At 53.4% G+C, this 18,358-nt stretch overlaps 1 protein-coding gene across 2 annotated transcripts in view; it reads right to left on the bottom strand.

The window, feature by feature from the left end:
• LOC131837220 (POU domain, class 2, transcription factor 3) overlaps positions 1 to 10,335 on the bottom strand; it is a 105,081-nt gene extending 94,746 nt beyond the window's left edge. Inside the window, exon 1 of one of the 2 annotated variants that reach the window (XM_059183423.1) lies at positions 9,534 to 10,335. In XM_059183423.1, coding sequence (XP_059039406.1) covers positions 9,534 to 9,800 — 267 coding nt within the window. In that variant the 5' untranslated portion in view covers positions 9,801 to 10,335. The remainder of the gene's footprint in view (positions 1 to 9,533) is intronic. The other variant, XM_059183428.1, reaches the window with a different exon arrangement.
• Positions 10,336 to 18,358: the final 8,023 nt, after the last annotated feature.

Raw genomic sequence — 18,358 nt, 5'->3', positions numbered from 1 at the left:
GTATCTTAGTTTCCACATCTGTTAAATGAGTTAAACTAACAATACCTACACCTCCAGGGATTATTATGAGGAGAAAATGAGTGAAAGGTCTCAGAACACAGTGGGCTGAACCCTTTGTCTAGTATCGCTGTGATCTCAGCCTGGCTCCAGCTGTGATCGCCTCCAGACCTATCCAAGCAGGAGCAAAGACTGTTCTCCTCAAGATGTACCTGAGGCCCAGAGAGGTCTGGGGACTCCTCTGGGGCTTGTAGGGAATCTGCAAACCTGAGAGAGCACTGGTTAGCATTACATAGGGCACAGGCTTCACAGGCACCAGGCTAAGTGGGAAAATGGCCAAGATCAAGGCAGAGGCCCCAGTCTTCAAGGAGCTCATAGACAGGCTGACTTCCTATGACAGTCAGTGCACCACATAAGGCCTGGGGTTGAGGTTTATGACAAGTGCTATGGGGCAAAGGATGGATGAAAGGGCACTTGCTGTCCCCTTAGGGAAGGGACTGGGAGGTGGGAAGGGAGGGAAGAATTCTCCAGAATGAGGGACACTTCAGGGGTCCCAGACAGTCCAAGGATGGGGGGTGCTTTCTAGCAAAGAGAGAGAGGAATTTACACAAGACAGGGAGATGGGAGGCTCTCCTAAGACCCCCACTCAATCTGTCCCTCCACGTTGTTACTGATCTGCCCAATGCCCTTTGGAAGCTCCTTCTGCCCTCGCCCTAAAGCGTACCCTCCTGAGGCTGGCCTCCACTGCCACCGCCAGCTTGTCTTATACTCCCTGAGCATTGAACTAAAGGGCGGGCAGTTCCCAGAAGTGATGAGGCCTTGGGCCTGTCCCTGAGCTGATTCCTCTGCTGGGGCTGCCCTGTCCCCCTCTGCCTATCATCTCTCAGGGCTCGGTTCCAATGCGTCCCCTCCTCCAGCCTGTCCTCCCAACGCTGCCCTCACCCACCGGCCAGCAGACTCAGGAGGCCCAGCTCCTACCCTCGACAACACAAGCTCAGTGGTCTGTGGCCATCTCCTGCCGTACCTTCCAGACTCAGCTCCTTGAGGCTGGGAAAGCATCTTATTGGCAGTGATTCCTCGCCCCTAGACCACAGCAGGTGCTCCGTACTTGCCTGGGAATGTATGGACAGAGGAAGGAGCACACAAAGGAGAGCATGGAAGCATCCTGAGCAAACCACCAGGGACGGGGTGGGGTGAGGGAGGGCAAAAGTGTTGGAGGAAGAGGCTGGTAGGAGGGGCCGGAGAGCAGGTCTGAGAGTCCAGCCGAGGAGTCTGAGCTCAAGCTAGCCCATCACCGGAAGTCACTGGTGGGTTCTGAGCTGGATCCAAAACTTGAGCTGTGTCGGTCCAGTGTGCACCTGATTTAAGTACCTTCATAGAGGACCCCGTCCTCCTCCAGGGCATCTTCTGCCCTGGCAACGAGTCATCCAGGTCCCACATAAAATCTGCCCCTGACGTAGGCAGTAACTTCAGAGCTTGGAGCTCAAAACTTCGTAGCTGAGTGAAGGCCCCCTGCACGCATGCTCTGGGGTCTCTCTCAGCTGCCATCAAGAAGACTGGTAGTCCTACAGGCTGGTGGTCCCCGCCCCTCGCTGTCATTTCGGCTTTTAGCAGGTTCGAGGTATCACTTGGTTCATGACCCAGCGAGGTTCTGGCTGGGGACATGACCTTCAGAAGTCGTGCGGGCGCAGAACCAGGACCAGCAGCTGGACCTCCTGACTCATGGTCCAGTGATCCTTATGCTCCTCCGAGCCCCCCGACCCCCGTCAGCCCTGGTGCACACACTGTCCTTCTCTGGGTTCACCCCCTGCCAGGCTGCACTTCGGAGACCCACTGCATCTCCCAGAGAGAAGGCGGCGCTGACCCAGCTGTTCCCCGGGCTCCAGGTGAACACCTAGGAAGACAGACCACAGCTGCTCTGGGAAGCACAGGGGCCCAGCCCTGTGCCCCAGAATGGCAGAAATCCTGTGCCAGGCCCAGGTGCAGCCTGCCTGGGGAGAGGCCCCAGGGGAAGTTTCCTGCTGGGAGAAGGAGCAACGCTTGCACACAGAGGCCCCTTGGGAGTTCAGCAGGGGAAGACTTTGGAGCGGGCACCCTGCCCTCCCTGCCGACTTGCAGCCTTAGAGTAGATGCCGGAGAAGGAAACAAACTTCTCTCTTGCCTCGGCTGCCCTTGAGGTTTTATGTTACAGTCCAGCGGAACCCTGGCTCAAGCACGCGGATGCCCACCTGCTTTCCACCATTCACAGACCACACGTCTGTCGTCTTTCTTGCGTACTTGGTGCTTCTCGAACAATCTCTTTCACACACAGCTGCTCCCGTCTCTCCCAGCCCCACAGTTGCTCCCAGGAACAAGCTGCCTCCCTCTGCGTCCCCCCCCCCCCATGGAGCCTCCACCTCCCCCCTTTCTCTGAGCCTCAAGCACTCCCTCATGCACCCTCTTACCCAGCCCCCTCCTCCAGAGAGCCTGCTTGCTCTCAGGACCCAGGCCTCCCCCAACGGGGAATCGGAGACTAAAGGGGCCAGCATGGGGAGCCACTCCACCACTCCCTGTCCCGGCATCCAGGCTGGGGGTCTTCTCTCTGGGATTCGGGATTCTTGCGGAGCACCCCTGTACCCCACTGCTCCTCGCTCTTGGGCCCTGGGAACGTCTTTGTCTCCTTCCCATCCCAGCACAGCGTGTGATTCCACGGCCTGGGCTGAGCCAATCTAAATATTTATCCCCGTGGTGCTCCAGGCTGGGGCTGCTTCATGGCCAGAGAAGGGGCCCCATTCGGAGATGAGGGGAGGGAGCCAGGAACCAGCACCTTCCTAACCCCATGCTGCCTGCCCCTTGGCAGACATGGGAGCACCTGGGCGACTCTGCCCAGTGTCCTTGAGCAGGAACAGAGGTGAACAGAGTTGACCCAAAGCCAGCCCAAGCCCACTCCCACGGCCGTGCCCGAGGACTCAGGCTGGCCCTGTTACCGGGAGCCTGTAACCCCTCAGGGCTGCCCTGGGACAAAAGCTTCTTGTTAAGGGGTTTTAGTGCAGCCACAGGCCATGAGCAGTGGCCACTTGCTCTGCTCCAGCCCCCTGAGCCCCCAGTTCTCTGTCAGCCAAATCGCAAAGGTCACTACTGTTCCAACTGCCCCAGGGAACAATGTGAGGCTTATGTGGATCAACTGTGCCCCACTGTCCCGCTGACTCAGGGCTCCTGAGATGGGGCTCCTGACTCCTCTCTCTCGCCCAGATTCTCAGCCCCAGCGCCTCCCTTGCTCCCTGCCCTTTATCGAATGCACGAGCGGCAGCCACTTCAACACTTGCCAACTTACTGGATGGAAGGTTCTAATGATGCTCTGGGCCCTAGAGGGGAAATAAAGGGGCCAGAATGTTGTGCTTCCCAGCAAGGAAGGAGTTCTGGGGGGGGGGGGGCACCGGGCTGGCCCCGTTACCTGACTCCTCCCTGACTTCTCCTGTGCCTCTGCTGTGTGACTGCCTCTTAGACCCGGCTTCTCAACAGCCTGGGAGCATCACCAGATCATCTCCTCCCGGCCTGTGCTGTGTCTGAGCCTCGGGCTCTGAGAGGGTGAGTGGCTTGTCCAGTCGCCTGACCAGGAAAGGGCGGACTAATGTACACAGTGAACGCTCAGGAGTCTCGGGGAGATCTCTTCCAAATGGTCCCCGTGTCCCCACCCCTCCAGCGCAAGAGTCTCGGGCACAAAGCTGCCAAGGGGTCAGGACTCATGCCAAGGGGGTTATGGGTTATGGGAGAAGGGGTCCAGCCCAAGTCTGTACAGAGGAGGGTTTGTTCCCTTGCATTAAGGTTTTCTGTCAGGCTCCTTCCCTTCCCCTCCTCAATTCAGGTTACTTTAGCCTTCTGGAAGGAGCCTTCTTATGGTACCATGCACAGTCAGTCACTATACAGTGGACGGATCCCTGGGTCTGAATCCAGGATCACCAGCTACTCAATCTTGTCAAAGAGCCTCAGTTTGCACACCTGCAGAATGGGGCAACGCCTGCCTCACGATGCAGCAGGGAGGCTCAGATGACACTGTGCATCAAAGCAACCAACAGCAAGCGACCACCCAGCGGGTGAGATCTGGGGACGTGCATGTCCCATCACGAGGTTGCACCGTCTTCCTGGGGACAGGAGTCTGTCCTGAGTTTTTCTATAACCACTGCCGTCACCACTTCTCTGCAGCCTGGGCTGCCTGGTAGGGAAGAGCCCCACCTCTGCCTCCCCCGATCTTATTTTCAGTAGCACCCCTCCCTCGGTCCAGGGGACAGTCTTCACTGCCTGATCTAGGATCTTTGGCTAGGACTTCCCCCGACGTTGGCATTCGACCCCAGGGAGCATGTCTGAACCTTCAGGCAAGCCCGTTGATCCCTGATCCATGGAGGAATTCCTCCAACATGGCAGAGGGACTGCTGGTAGATCTGAAGGCTCCAGGGACAAGAGACAGGTCATTGCATCTCATGACTTCTCATAAACTCCTAAGAGGAAAGCTCTGGACTCCAGAGACGTCTGGGCCTCTCCTGAGAGCATCTCTGCTGCCCTCTGTTCCCCAAAAAGACAACATATATCCATCACACGCCTGTGTTCCAAACTGCTACGTTTCAGGGACCTCACATAAGGCAAGGGGAGCGGGAGACTGGTGTCTAAAAACTTCTCCTATCTGACCTCCGTGGGATGTGATGATCTGGTTATAATAAACAGCCTCTGGCCCCGGCACAGTCATACGCACATTCCACATCTTCCAGACAACTTCTGATGGCATGCAGCTTCCCACGCTGCTCCCCTACCCCAACCAGGAGTCCCCCAAGGCAGGGACTCTGGCGCTTTCTGGGCAGTTCCTTCCTTTGACTCCCACTCACTGGCTGGTACTCAGGTCAGGAAACCGAGGGCTCACATTTCCACTCCTCCTGGGTCCTTCAGAGTGACCTTGGGCTGACCCACACCGCCATATGGCTCCCCTTATCTTGGCTCCAGCCCACAGCCCCTCAGGATCCCTCCCGGCGCATTTCTGGAGGCTGTGGTTTCTTCCTCCCCGCCCCCAACATTGTACCCACCACCCAGAAACAGTTGCACATGACTTTCTCCTATCTTTTGGCCCGACCCTACCCATCCGGTCAGCACCAAACCAAGCCGCCTGGAACATGACTCATCCCCTCCCCCAGCTTTTGGACATTCAGACTGGGGGACAAAGGGGAAAGAGAACTTGGATGGGGACACCGGCTCGGGGGAGGAAGACTGAGAGGGCTGATGGACAAAAAGCCCGGTTAGAGCCTGGGGGTGGTGACGTGCCCCCTGTTCGATACGCCCGGTGAGCACGCACACACAGGTATAATTACACACACAGGACCCGGATTATAAAGGAGAGTACGGCCTAGTGGGTGTGTATTGTGAAGGACAGTTTGTGTACTGAGGGCATGTGGAATGAGGCCGAACGCCTAGCCGCTGCTTCGAACACATTAGGGTTATTGTGGGTAGAATGACAGGTTGCAAAGAGGTGAGTGTGGGCTCTACCTTCATTTAACAGCCTAACCTGGGCCCTCCTCCAAGTCCCCTCCCCTTCCCTAGAGCAGCCACGCCAGTGGTTCCCAAACTCGCTGCCCACAGGAATCACTGGGGCCTCCTTAAAAAAAAAACAAAAAACAAAACAAAAAAACCAATATTGCCCCCAGAGAGCAGAGTTCGTAGCTGGGGAGGGCCGCCCAGGCATGGGGGGTTTCCAAGTGATTCTAATGGGGCCCTGAAGTTTGGGGGCCATGAGCCCCAGAGCTTCTTTTTAAAGCTTCAGCTCCATCTGCCTGATGGTCAGCAGCCTTGGGGCAGGGCACGCAGTGACACGGGATGGCCACTGATAGCTCCAAGCTACTTGCAAAGTTGACAACCGTTCCCCGGGCTCTGGGCTACGTGTCCTACAGCCAGCGGATTACTCAGTACTCTAACCGCCTACGATGTGGCCGTGGCCATGTGAGCAGAGCCAGACAGTGCTAGAACCCTGCCTCTTGGAGGAGGGGGGAGCTACAGGGGGTGGGGTGGGGGGGCGGCGCTGGAGAGAAGGGGCTGGGGTTGGGGCTAGGACGGGCCAGACCCAGGGCTCTGTGATGCCTCCAGCCAGGGGCACTGCCCACAGCTCCCTGGATTTTGGCAGAACAAGAATGACGGCTCTGGGCTCAGAGGGGCTGGCCAGAAATTGTGGAGGGTGACAGTTTTCTGTGTCAACTTGACTAGGTGAACGGATGTCCAGAGAGCCAGTAAAACATTACAGCTGGGTGGATCTGTGAGGGTGTTTCCAGAAGAGACGAACATTTCAACTGGCAGAATGAGTCAAAACGATAGGCCCCCCAGTGTGAGGGGTACCATGCAGTCTGGAGAGGGTGTGGGTAGAAGAGAAAGAGGAAGGGCGAACGTGCCCTCTACCTGAGCTGGGATGTCCACATTCTGCCCTCAGTCACTGACGCACCTGCTTCTCAGGCCTTCAGACTCCGGCTGAAACCACACTGCCCGCTTCCCTGGGCCTCTGGTTTGCAAATGGTAGGCTTCTGAGCCTCCAAAATCACGGGAGCCGATCTCTTGCAACGTTTCTTTCTCTAGCTCTTGCTCTATGTCCTGTCATTTCTGCTTCTCTGGAGAGCTCCAACACACAGTGCTTCAAAAAGGCTACGGTAAGAGCCTAAAGGCACTTCCAGGCTTAGGGCTGACTTTGTGTGGGACTCTGGGTCCGTCCTTCAACCTGTCCGAGTCCAAGCTCAGCAGGGAGGACCCACGATGAAATATGATGTGAGCAACGATTACAAAAGTTCACGGTCTTCTATTTCTTAAGCACTTAGCACAGCAGCCAATGCCTAGTGGGTGTTTCAGACATATTACCTGATTGGTTCTTTTGATAGTGACGGGACGGGTACTGTCATTACCACCCCCCACCCCTTGTACAGATGAAGAAAAGAAGGCCTGCTGAGATCAAGTACCCTGCCCAGGTTAAACCAGATCTGTTTATTTCAGCCTGGACTACCTCCCGAAGGTGAGAAAAGGGCAACCGTCGCTTTTCCTAAGTGGACTAGGGCATTTCCCCAAAGCACCCCAAATATGTTTGCTACACAAAAGAAACACAATGCCCATGATTTTTTCCCATAGGAAGAATCCTTCCTTCCAGATAGAATCTTGTGCAAATCTGCCAAAGACCGAGGAGCACGTGGAGGCCTTGGGAACTAAGTGGGCCACAGGAGAGTGGCCCAGGAGTCCCCCCAGAAGGATCTGCATATAGAAGCTGCTCTGGCCTGCGTAGACAGTAGCCTGGGGCAGGCGTGAGGACTATTCTGCTCCACCCAGGCTAGTGGAGCAACCCAGAGCTGGGGAGACTGTACAGAGCGGGCTTTCCTCTCTGCACCTTCCATACCGCCCCCCCCCTCCCCCACTCCCGGTCCTGCCCTTGCTGATGAAATTGGAGATGCCTTAGAGGGTGTGAAATGCCAGCTTCTGGGTCAGAGGCTAACCTGAAAAGTAGACTTTGGAAACCTGGGTGGAGATTTGAATCACTGCAGGGATTAAAATGGGACTCTGGCAATCCGCTCCAAATGGATTCTCTAACTGGGCCGTCTGTCCCCCAACTATGCTCTCAGCTCCAGGCCCCAGTCCTCCACCCCACTGCCACAGGGGCTCCCCCCTCTTCCTGCCTACAGGGCAGAGCAATAAAATCGTTCATGCTGCAGCCAGGGGTTATAAAAGCTCAGCCCTAGCCTTTGCATCCTAGCCACAGCCTGAGAGGTCCCAGGAGTGGGGAAGCCTCTCTCCAGGGTTCCAGATGCCATAGAACAATGGGCAGGAGGCAAAAAAGTAGGAGGCTCTTGGCTCAGCCAGAGGCTCACTCTCAAGGAAAAGGGGCTTCAGTGGAGGGTTAGAGAGGAAGATTAGACCACTGCCTCCTGAGGGGTCCAGCCCCTACTGGGATTTCCCGGAAAAGAACACAAGCGACAAAGTTTCCCTGGAGTACGGGTATGGGGAGGCGGGTATATCCCCGTCAGCTTCCCTCTCTCCACACTGGCTACCCTTCCAAGCCCCTGCCTGAATGGGAGAACCGAGTTTGTGCCTGCCCAGTAAGGATGGGCTATGAAGTCTTCCCACCGTGACCACCCTCCAATACTCCATGGTCTACCTATGTCCGACGTCAGTGGTAATTCAGTAGTTTGGGGACAGGTGAGCAGTGAAGCCCTACTTCCACTGTCCACAGGATCCCCCCACCCTCCGTCCCGGCCCAGGCTCTCAATAGCAGTTTTGCTGGGTCCCTTACTGGCTCCCCAAATTCTGCCCATCTCCTCTCCAACTCCCACTCTCTAAGAGGGAGGAGGGAGAGCGGCCTGGGCCAGGCCTGAGCTTCTCCAGCTGTCCAGTTATCTAACTGTCCCCACCTCTCCAGTCCCCCAGAGACAGGGCCTCTTTCTTAGCAGAAAAGGGGCTGGTGCGTGTACGTGTGTGTGTGTGTGTGTGTGTGTGTGTGTATGTATGTATGCACAGCAGGAGACTCCCTTTGAGTACCTACATCTCACCCACCCTCTTTCCTTCCAGAATTCCTGCTGCTGGGTCCACCGTTAGTCCCTCGTTACCTTTCCAGGCCCATTTGCTGATAATCCCCCAGTCCCTCCACTGCCTTCCCTACCCCCAACCACCCTCGGGGCCAGCCAGGTCCACCTTCCAGTCCCTCCACAAGGTTCCTTCTAGTTCCTTACACACACACTGAGTAGAGGCTGGTTTCTGTCCCCCTTCTTGCAATCTGGGCCAAAACATGGAGGTTGGCCAGCTGTCTGGCCAGGCAGTGTAAGGAGCGGCAGCTCTCCCAGAGAGTGGGGACTTCCTGTGGGGCCTCTCGCCAGGTCGTCCTTCAGCAAGCTTTCCAGCCTTCTGAACCAGAGAGGAGAAGTAGCATCTCCTTGGCTCCTGAGGGACAGGGGACAATCCACTCTTATGCCCGCCCCGCCCCCCTCCATGTCTCCACTCTAGGAAAGCGAAACAAGAGGGTTGGTTTATAGACTCCAAAACGTCAGGGCTGAGAGGCCTGGAGCCACCTCACTGACCTGTACAGAGGTGACAAAGAAAAGCCAGAGAAGGAAAGGGACTTGCCCAAGACCACAGGGCAAGAACCCGTGATCTCTAATTGCTGGCCCAGGACTTTCTCCTCTAGAACAGAGAGGCAAATTACCCCAAGAAGGGAGTTAGCATTTCTGGAGAGTCAGCACCTAGAGGGCTCTGAGAGACCTGAAAGAGAAATGGGCAACGGGCCATCGCCATCAGGGAGTGGGAATGAGCTGGGGCCTGCGAACCCAGAGCAAAGGGGCGAGAGGCTGGAGCGGGCTGGAGCGGAATTCCCCCAGGGCAGAATGAAAGAGCCGAGCTTTGGGGAGCCTGCACAGGGGTGTAGACAAGAGCCCCACGACATGACCCTGGCTAAGTCTTGTGACTCTCCTGGCCCGCCTTGCACCTGCAGGCCTCAGTGCGACCGGGACCCCCGGGGCGTCGGGCTCCTGGGTCCCGCCGGGCGAGCGAGGGTGCCTTACCTTCTTGAAGTCAGCGGTGAAGGAGACGAGGGTGCCGTCGGGCTTGCGCAGCTCGAGGCTGATGCTGTCGGCGTCGCTGTCCGCCTGCAGGCTCTCCTCGGTGACCTGGCCGTCGGGCAGCCGCACGCGGACCCGCAGCTCAGCAGGCGCGCCCGGGCCCGCGCCCACGCCCCGCGCCGCCCAGAGCTGCGACACGAGCAGCGGCAACAGCAGCAGCAGCGGCGCGGGGGGCGCCGTGGGGACCCCGCGGCGGCCGGGCGGGCGCATCCCCGGGGGCCCGGCCGGCCGCGAGCGTGCGGCAAGGGGCGCTGCCAAACTTCGCGCGAAGTTGCCGGCTAGTTCAGGGCGCGTGGCAGCGGCTCCCCCGGGGGCTCAGGCGCTGTGGGCCCGAGACTTGGCGCGGACGCACGTGGGCTGCGCTTCGCCGCGCGCCCCCCGGAGGCTCCGAGGCGGACGCGGCGCTCCCGGGGCCCCCGCGCCCGCCCACCGGCCCAGCGCCGCGACTGCCGCGGCCCCCGACTCTGGCGCTCCGAGACTCTGTTTTGCACTTTTCATTCAATCCCACCCCCCGTCACTTCCTTCGGAAAACAGAAACCACCAGGACCTGCCTTAAAGAGACCGCGCACCTCTCGGCCCTTAAAGGGCTGGAGGCGGCTCCCCGCACTCCGGCGGTGGCCCGGGGGAGGAGGCGGGGGCGGGGGACCGCCGCACAACGGCTTTGTGGGAAAAGGGCTTTCTCAATCTCCCTCCCCCCCTGCCGCGCCCCGTGCGACCTAGCTGTCCCGGCAAATTCTGTCCTCCCAGCAGGGGCGGGACGGGTGACTCTTCCCCCCTTCCTCCTCCCCTGCCCCCCCCCCTCTTTGGCTTGTTCTTGTGCCACGTGGACGAAATAATCGGGCTTGGTGTTTTAGGGGTTTTGTTTGGTCTTTGAGTTTCTCTGACACAGCGAATTTCTAAAAAGTTTTTGCAAAATCAGACCTCACCTCTCGTTCAGCCTTTTGACTGCCCTGGGTTTGGAGGGATGAGCTGATGTTCTCGCCCAGCTTTGCCATCTCTCTGGTGAGATAGTTTGATAAGTAAGGGCACCTCTTCCGACAGGCCCCTTGGCTTGTCCCCATTTTGTGAGCTCTAGGGCACCTTTTCTTTTCAGTCCGATCTCCCCCGCTAGCCAGATTCATGGCCTGTCCTCAGTCCTGCCCACCTCCCCAGATCCCCATCCTCCCTCCCAGCAAATCCAGGGAGATTCAGGAAAATGACTAGCGCCTCAGGGCACTGGCGCTTGACCCACAGGGGTTTCTCCCACAAGTCCCAAGAAAATATGACTGCCCTGCGATGTACCCCAACAGCGGCCAGGATGAGGGCAAGGGGGCTTGGGATTCCTGCTTCCTCTGAGTAACTGTATGCTTTGGGAATGTTTTAAAAATTCTTTAGGCCTATGTGTTGCCCTGTGTCTAGTGGGAGTTGCTGAGACTTATGATGTCCTGCCAATTCCATTGGAACAGAAAGCCCCAGGGAAAACCTCAGAACCTATTGTTCCCCATGTCCATTTCACTTCTGTTTAGTCTCAGTCCCCCTGTTCCTTCTTAGATCTTGATCATAGATTTGGCCTCCTTTCCTTCCAAGTTCACCCCAGCGCAGTGTTCTTATTAGTACCAAAGATGACACGGGGTACCCAGACAGCTGGGTACTGTGAGGGCGCCCATAGCAGGCCCTGACCCTGTGAACTGCAAGGTTGGGCCTAGAACCTATCTCCTTACTGCCCACCTAGGGCTCTTCCTGCTATACTCTGCCACCTGCATTGATATGACTGAAAAGGATTCAAGAGATTATCTAACTCAGTGTCTTCCAAATTTGCCTTATCAAAAGAATCAACAGGGAGCTTGTTAAAAACAAAACAAACAAACACCTGGGTCCCTAAATTTAGCCAAACAGACACTGATAGGGAAAAAAACAAAAACAACAACAACAAAACAAAACAAAACCCTGAGAATTTGCATTTTTAACAAAGGCCCAGGTGATGCTGATCTAAGAGGTCTGACAGTCAGTACTTGACAGAGGGCTGAGCAGAGAGGATCTAAAACAAACAAGGTTTTTCCTGGAGAACTACTCTGGCCCCTAAGGAGTTTATCTTCACATCAGGGAGATAAGACAGGCTGTCAGAGAATAATGGATTAGCATGAAGACTGCACTCCTGGGCCCTCCCACCCTGAGCCGGCAGGACCCAGATGGCCAGGGTTCCTGCCTGCTAGGCTACTCATCTCTGTCTAGCCTTCGAGCTGGGTCTTCCCACATGAGTCAGTCCACAGGGTCATTAGGGCCTCACCCACATTTCCTAACTTCCCCTATTTCTGGGCCTGTCCTCATCCATCACCCACTCTGCCCCAAGCCATGTTCCCAGGCCCCTTCCCCTTCATCCCAGTGAGATCGTGGAAGTAAGCAGAAAAGCCCTGTGTGTCTGGCTTCTTCTTCTGCTGCTGCTTCTTTTTTTTTTTTTTTTTTTTTTTTTTTGAGTCTCTGAGGGGCTGTCTTTACCTCTATTCAAACTCTGGGTTTGAACAAAGACAGAAAACCTCATCTCCTCTATCATCCCTTTGCCCTAATCAGCTTCTTCCTTTAGTTTAACCACAGACCAAATTAGAATTTTCTTTTAAGATACAGAATCTGAAGTCTCACCCCACCACGTGAACCTCCATCTCTGTCCCTAGTCCTTCCTTTTGATTTTACCCAACCCATTCTTCAAGATCCAAGACAAAACTGGAATTTCCCAGGAAGGCTTTCTCATCTACTGACCTACAGCTCTGCTCTGTACTTCTCTCTCTGGCCTCTGGACTCCCTCAATAACAATTATGATAGCACCTCCCATTCATTGTATCCTTATTATGTGCAAGTTCTGTGCCAAGCACTTTACGTGTATCATCTTAGTTAATTTTCATGGCAACTCTCCAAAGTAGGCTCTATTCTTAGACTGTCTTTTACTGGCTAGGAAATGGAGGCTTGCAGAGGTTAAGTCATGTTCTCAGGGTCACACGAGGAGGAGGTCCAGCAGGGACTCAAACATAGGTCTACCTGACCACAGAGCAATATGTGCCTGCCATGGCCCTTGCTTGCCGCCAGCCGCCTTCAGGCACACACCCTGCGCTATCGTCCCCCATAATCTAACGGTTTCATGTGTCATTGTCTTGTACCTCAGCCAGGCTGTCAGATTGTTCAAATGGGCCAGCCCCCATGCTTGGAGCACAGAGTGTGTCCCTTAAACCAGTCAGGCATAGAAGCATCCATTCTTTGTAACAGTAAAGGCCCTCAGAGGAAGAGCTCTAACAAGCCTAATTACCCTGACTACGACCAAACAGCCCTCATTGTCAGAACATTCTTTTTGTCTAATCTCAAGCCCTCTGCCCCACCATAAACCAATTTCCTTTCTTTTCCTATCTGTCGCCCTAGGAGAGCAGTTGCGAGGAGTGGTTCAAAGCAAGGGACATCGGGATCTCCGTCCTGGAACTTGGCCACTCATGAGCTGCGTGATTCAGTGAGCCTGTTTCTTCAACTGTAAAATGGGCCTATTGATGCTTACACCCCTGGGCTGTCTTGACAGTTACATGAAAGATGGTATAGACACACTTCACAATGTGTTTGGCGTAGAGTAAAGGCCCAGTAAACCATGGCTATCGTTACTTAATGCTGTTCTTTCTCTCCCATTGTATCACATATTAAATCCCAGTGTGGCCTGCACACGAGCCCCTCCTCCCTTGGCTCACCTTCCAGACACATACACACACACACACACACACACACACACACACTCGTTCAAGAACACTTTTTTCTCTGTATTCTCTTTAGGTCTTCCGATTTTATATCGCTCTTCACCTGGGATGTGGGCCACCAGCCATCGGGTGGGAGGAATCTCCCCTTTGCTTTTTGGTCTTACAGTGCCTCAGTTTGGTAGGAAGAGAAATGTGTCGCCATCTTCCAATCTGTGATGGAGAAGACAGGTGCCGACAGGGTCCTGTAGAAGTCTGAAAAGGAAACTGAACCAGTCACCTCTATCCAGAGAGGGGGAAAAATGTGATACGGAGCTTGTCTTTGCAGCAGTAGAAAGATTTTTCTTTCAATTTCTTTTTGTGGTTGGTGTTTGGCTTGGGTTACGGTAGGGCCTCTGCAGATAGGGTTGAGTTGGCCACCTGCAAGTTCCTCTGAGGAGGAACTGGGGAGGCGGTGGGGTGCTTGCTCTCCTTTGCCTCTCGAGGCCGCAAAGCGCCTCACCTCACTGCCCAAGCAGAAGTGCAAATTAGCTCTACAGCATCGCACAATGACTCAGTTACATAAACCCAAGGGTGTGGTGGGAAAGTGGACTAGAGAGGCAGCGGGCCGGGGTAGAGAGTGGTAAGGAAAGAGAGGCCAGGACAGCTAGCTGAGCAACCGTTCTCCCCAGGCAGAAAACCCGGCAGAGGGGGAAGTTTAGATGGAGTCGGGCTGAATCAGTGACTTTCAGGAAAGGAAAAGGAAGCTTGAATAATCAGAGCTGGAAGATAAGGTACATCTTGCTCTGATTCCAGGCCTGTGTTTCTAGAAGGTCTGGAACTTAACCATCTTCTTCTTCATGCCAGTTCTTCCAGGAGGCCTTTTCTGCTCCCCCATCTGGATGCTCACTGGTTCATCCATCCATCTATCCATCCATACCTTCATCAATCTACCCATCCATCCCCCCAACCATCCCTCCCCCCAACCATCCCTCCCTCCATCCATCCATCCCCCCAACCATCCCTCCCCCCAACCATCCCTCCCTCCCTCCCTCCATCCATCCCCCCAACCATCCCTCCCCCCAACCATCCATCCCTCCCTCCCTCCATCCATCCCTCCAGCCATCCACCCATTCATCCCTCCATCCATCCCTCCCTCCATTCCTCCATCCACCAGTTCATCTAGGGTCAGGCACTACTGGGCTAGATGCTATAGTGACACAGTGGGCTAAGGAAGATGCAGCAGTTCCTTACCCTGGGATGGAGCCTACAGCTGCAAGGGGAGTCAGGGTTAATAAAGTAAGTGTGAGAGCAAATATTTAAATTACAATTGTTGTAGCTGGTACCATGAAGAATTAGCAGGGACTCCAGCCTCCACCAGGAGGCCTGGGAAAGCAACAATGTCTAGGCTGACTTAAATGATGAATCAGGATGGATCCGTAGGGACGAGGTCCCAGGCAGAGGGAACAGCTTGTGTATGGGACCTGAATCTGGTGGGCTCCCTGGCAACTTGGTCAAGCACCAGGAGTGATGAGTGTGGAGAGCAGCTCTGAGTAATCCAGGAGAGTCTGGCAGAGGCAATGCATGCAATGCTAGGATGTGGGCTTTGTTTTCCTAAGAGTAGGTAGTAGGCAGTCACTGTGATAGGATGTGCATTTTAAAAGGAACGTTCTGGAAATGGATTACAGCTGTCCAGATGAGCAATAATGGCTTGCGCCATGGTGGCAGCAGTAGGAATGGAAAGACATGTCAGACTTGAGCTGCTCTTTGGAAGTAGAATTTGGAAATGAGGTTTGTTATTTCTTTGTACTTGGGGATGAGGGAGGAGAAGGGTCAAGGATGACTTTCTGGTTCTGGCTTGGGCAGTGGGTGGCACAGTGAGCTGAGATTGGGAAGCTGGGGGAGGAGCCTTCAGATTACTTTTTTGGTAGCTCTGCAACTTCTGCCTTTTGTTGTAATGATTTCACAGTCTCTGTTACTTGAACCAAAGACATGAAAGAACCAGGGCCAGCTATTAGGGGCGCTGCTCAAATTAGGAGTCTAGTGTTCTGGAGCCTGGCCTAGCCTCCTTCTCTGACCCCCACATGGGGTTTCCATTTCATTGCTGGGGACAGGGTATACTGGATCTGACCCATCTTTGTAACTACCTCGAGCTCTTGAGCCTGGTACATACAGGATGCTCAAAAATAAGGTCTTCTATAGCCCCAGGTACCTGGCACTCTGCTGTGAGGAAGAAAATCTAGAGCACAGGTCCCTGCTCTCAACAATCTTAGTGGTGTGTGTGGTCTGTGGAGAATGGGGCCCTCCAGGTAACAGGCTGGGCCTCCTCATGAAAACAGAAGACCTCGGGCCATTTGCACTTGCCGGTAGTGCTCTCCACCCCTGGAAAACCACAAGAAGTACAGAGTATACTCCAGATCACAGCAGGCACTTATGAGTGTCCCTGAGGGCATCCTGTCTCCTCACACCCGTTGAATCCATCACAAGGGTGTGTACTTAGAGACCTTAAAGAAGAGGAGCCTTGCCTCTGCTCTGGGGAACCATACCCTCAGCTCCAACAGAGATCTTAGTAGGCTTGCAGCAAGAGGAGGGGGCCGGGCAGAGTGTGTGATTTCTATTTATTATATTTTTCATGGCTCGGTGTTGTTTCCTTTATGCAAAGCCCTGAGAAAAATTTATTACTAAAAAAATTGGTTTGATTTTTAGCCCAGCTTCTTACTGCTCTTACAAAGTTTATTAACACATTATGGTTGGGACAAGAAGTCATGTCTGCTCATTAGGAAGCTGGCTATGAACAGGTTGGGCCTGGACGGGGGCTGTTTCGGACCAGAGCCGTTGGTTTTGCCTGTTGAAGTTGCTGCTGGGTCCCTACCGCATGCTCTGGCATGCTCTGGCTCCCATCTGCTGTTGGTATCATTGGGGTTTTGACAGGATGGCCTAGGAAGGGCCTAGGGTTACCCAGAGAGGGAGGGTCAGGTCCCAGTAGGGACCAAGAGTGGGGATCACATCTCTTCTTTATCTGATGGAAAAGGGGGTGCCCTCTCTCCCTTCTCCAAACCAGAAACTCAGAACCACCATCACTCTGATGATTTTTTTTTTTTTCTAAGATTTAGGTTTACGTTTCTGAGCAAATGGAAAGATCCGTTGTTTATTGAAGGGAAAGCAGTATGATAATATATACATTATCAATTCAGATCCCAACAGAGCTTTACATTGCTTTAATCGATCTTGTTCTGAGGCAATTTCAAGTTCACAACAAAATCGTGTAGAAAATTGAGCATTCTTGGGAGCACCTGGGTGGCTCAGTGGGTTAAGCATCTGACTCTTGATCTCAGCTTGGGTCTTTTTTTTTTTTTTTTTGAAGTAACCTTCATGTGCCCAGTATGAAGCCCACCCAGGGGCTCGAACTCACAAGTGTGAGACTGAGACCTGAGCAAAGATCAAGAGTTGGATGTTTTAACTGACTGAGCCACCCAGCCACGTCATCAGCCGAGGTCCTGATCTCACAGTCGAGAGTTCAAGGCCCTGCACAGGCCCTATGTGGGAGTGGAGCCCACTTAAAAAAAGAAAACCAGAACACCCCTGTTTACTCCTTGCTCCAGTACACACACAGCTCTCCGCATTATCAACATCTCTCACCTTAAAGACAATCATGTGCCTGCATGGACACATCATTATAGCCCACCTCTAGTTCATACTAGGGTTTATGCATTGCATGGTACACTTTGTGAGTTCTGACAAAGGTATAATGACGTGTATCCACCATTACAACATTAGAGTATTTCCACTACCCTAAACTCACCTATCATCCCATTACAGATACATATATTTAAGATGCCTAAAATGGCCTTGGGCTACTGGGGAGAAAATAAAGCCTGATTGAAAAAAAACCAAAAAACCCAAAACCTGATTGGTATTTATTCCAAATACCCTTCTGAGCTTTGTGGCTTTTATAAAGTTAGCACTTCATGCTATCTTCTATTCTGTTTTTCTCAGCATTATTTCACCCATGGATCTCAATATATCGACTCGGTTCACATGTTTTTTCTAATAGTTCTAGAACATGCCATGGTGTAAATCGTTGATAGCTCACTCTAGTCATTTGTTATTATCTTTCTACTCTACTGTCTTGCAGAAAAGATTTAGAAGGAGATCAGAATATGATTCGTATATGCATCGATATAATATGAGTAAGAACAATGCTTTTTTGCCAACGTTGGTGCCCCAGACATGAGCTTTAAGCCCTGCCTCCTGCTGGTGCCTTATCTAGCTGCCCCAGAGACAGTGTTCCATCTTTCTTTTAATGTCTGTGAAGGGAAAGGACCCCAAAATGTCCGGAGGGGACTTAATTACACGCAAGTTGCAACTAGAAAGTTCTTTCCAATGTACAACACAAATCTCCTTGAATTTAAGCTTTCCACTTTGTTCTTGGTGTGGGCAGTTTATCTCGCCTATGTATGGTGATCTGTGCAAATCTGGAGACTGTGATCAGTAATAGGAATCATTTACAAACGCTAATATTCCATTAGAGAATGTCATGGGCTTTTTGTGAATTCTCATCAAATCCTAAACAACCCTCTGAGGTAGGTACTATTTTTTTCTTAAAGATTTTATTTATTTATTTGACAGAGAAAGAGATCACAAGTAGGCAGAGAGACAGCAGAGGAGGAGGGGGAAGCAGGCCTCCTGCTAAGCAGAGAGCCTGATGTGGACGCTGAGATCACAACCTGAGCTGAAGGCAGAGGCTTGACTCTCTGAGCCACCCAGGCGCCCCTGAGGTTGGTACTCTTATGGTTTCCATTTGACAGATCTGAAGAGTGCCCAATCAACCCCAGCTTTAAAAAATTATCTTTCTTTATGTTTGTTTCCTGTTTGAAATTTCAAAGTACCTCCCTGCAATACCCTACTGATTAAAAACGAAACAGCGAGAAGCTGCGTGTGTGCTCGGGTTGCTTACTGGGAGCCTGGGGTCTTTGAGTTCATCTTCTTCATGCTTCTAATACCTCTGGGAGACAATTATTATTAATCATTTAGTAGGGGAGGAAATCGAAACTCAGAGAAGTGAATACACTTGCCCAGTGTCACGCC

The sequence above is a fragment of the Mustela lutreola genome, chromosome 1 (assembly GCF_030435805.1).
Source record: "Mustela lutreola isolate mMusLut2 chromosome 1, mMusLut2.pri, whole genome shotgun sequence".
NCBI lineage: Eukaryota > Metazoa > Chordata > Mammalia > Carnivora > Mustelidae > Mustela > Mustela lutreola.
This window is presented reverse-complemented; position numbering and strand designations above follow the sequence as displayed.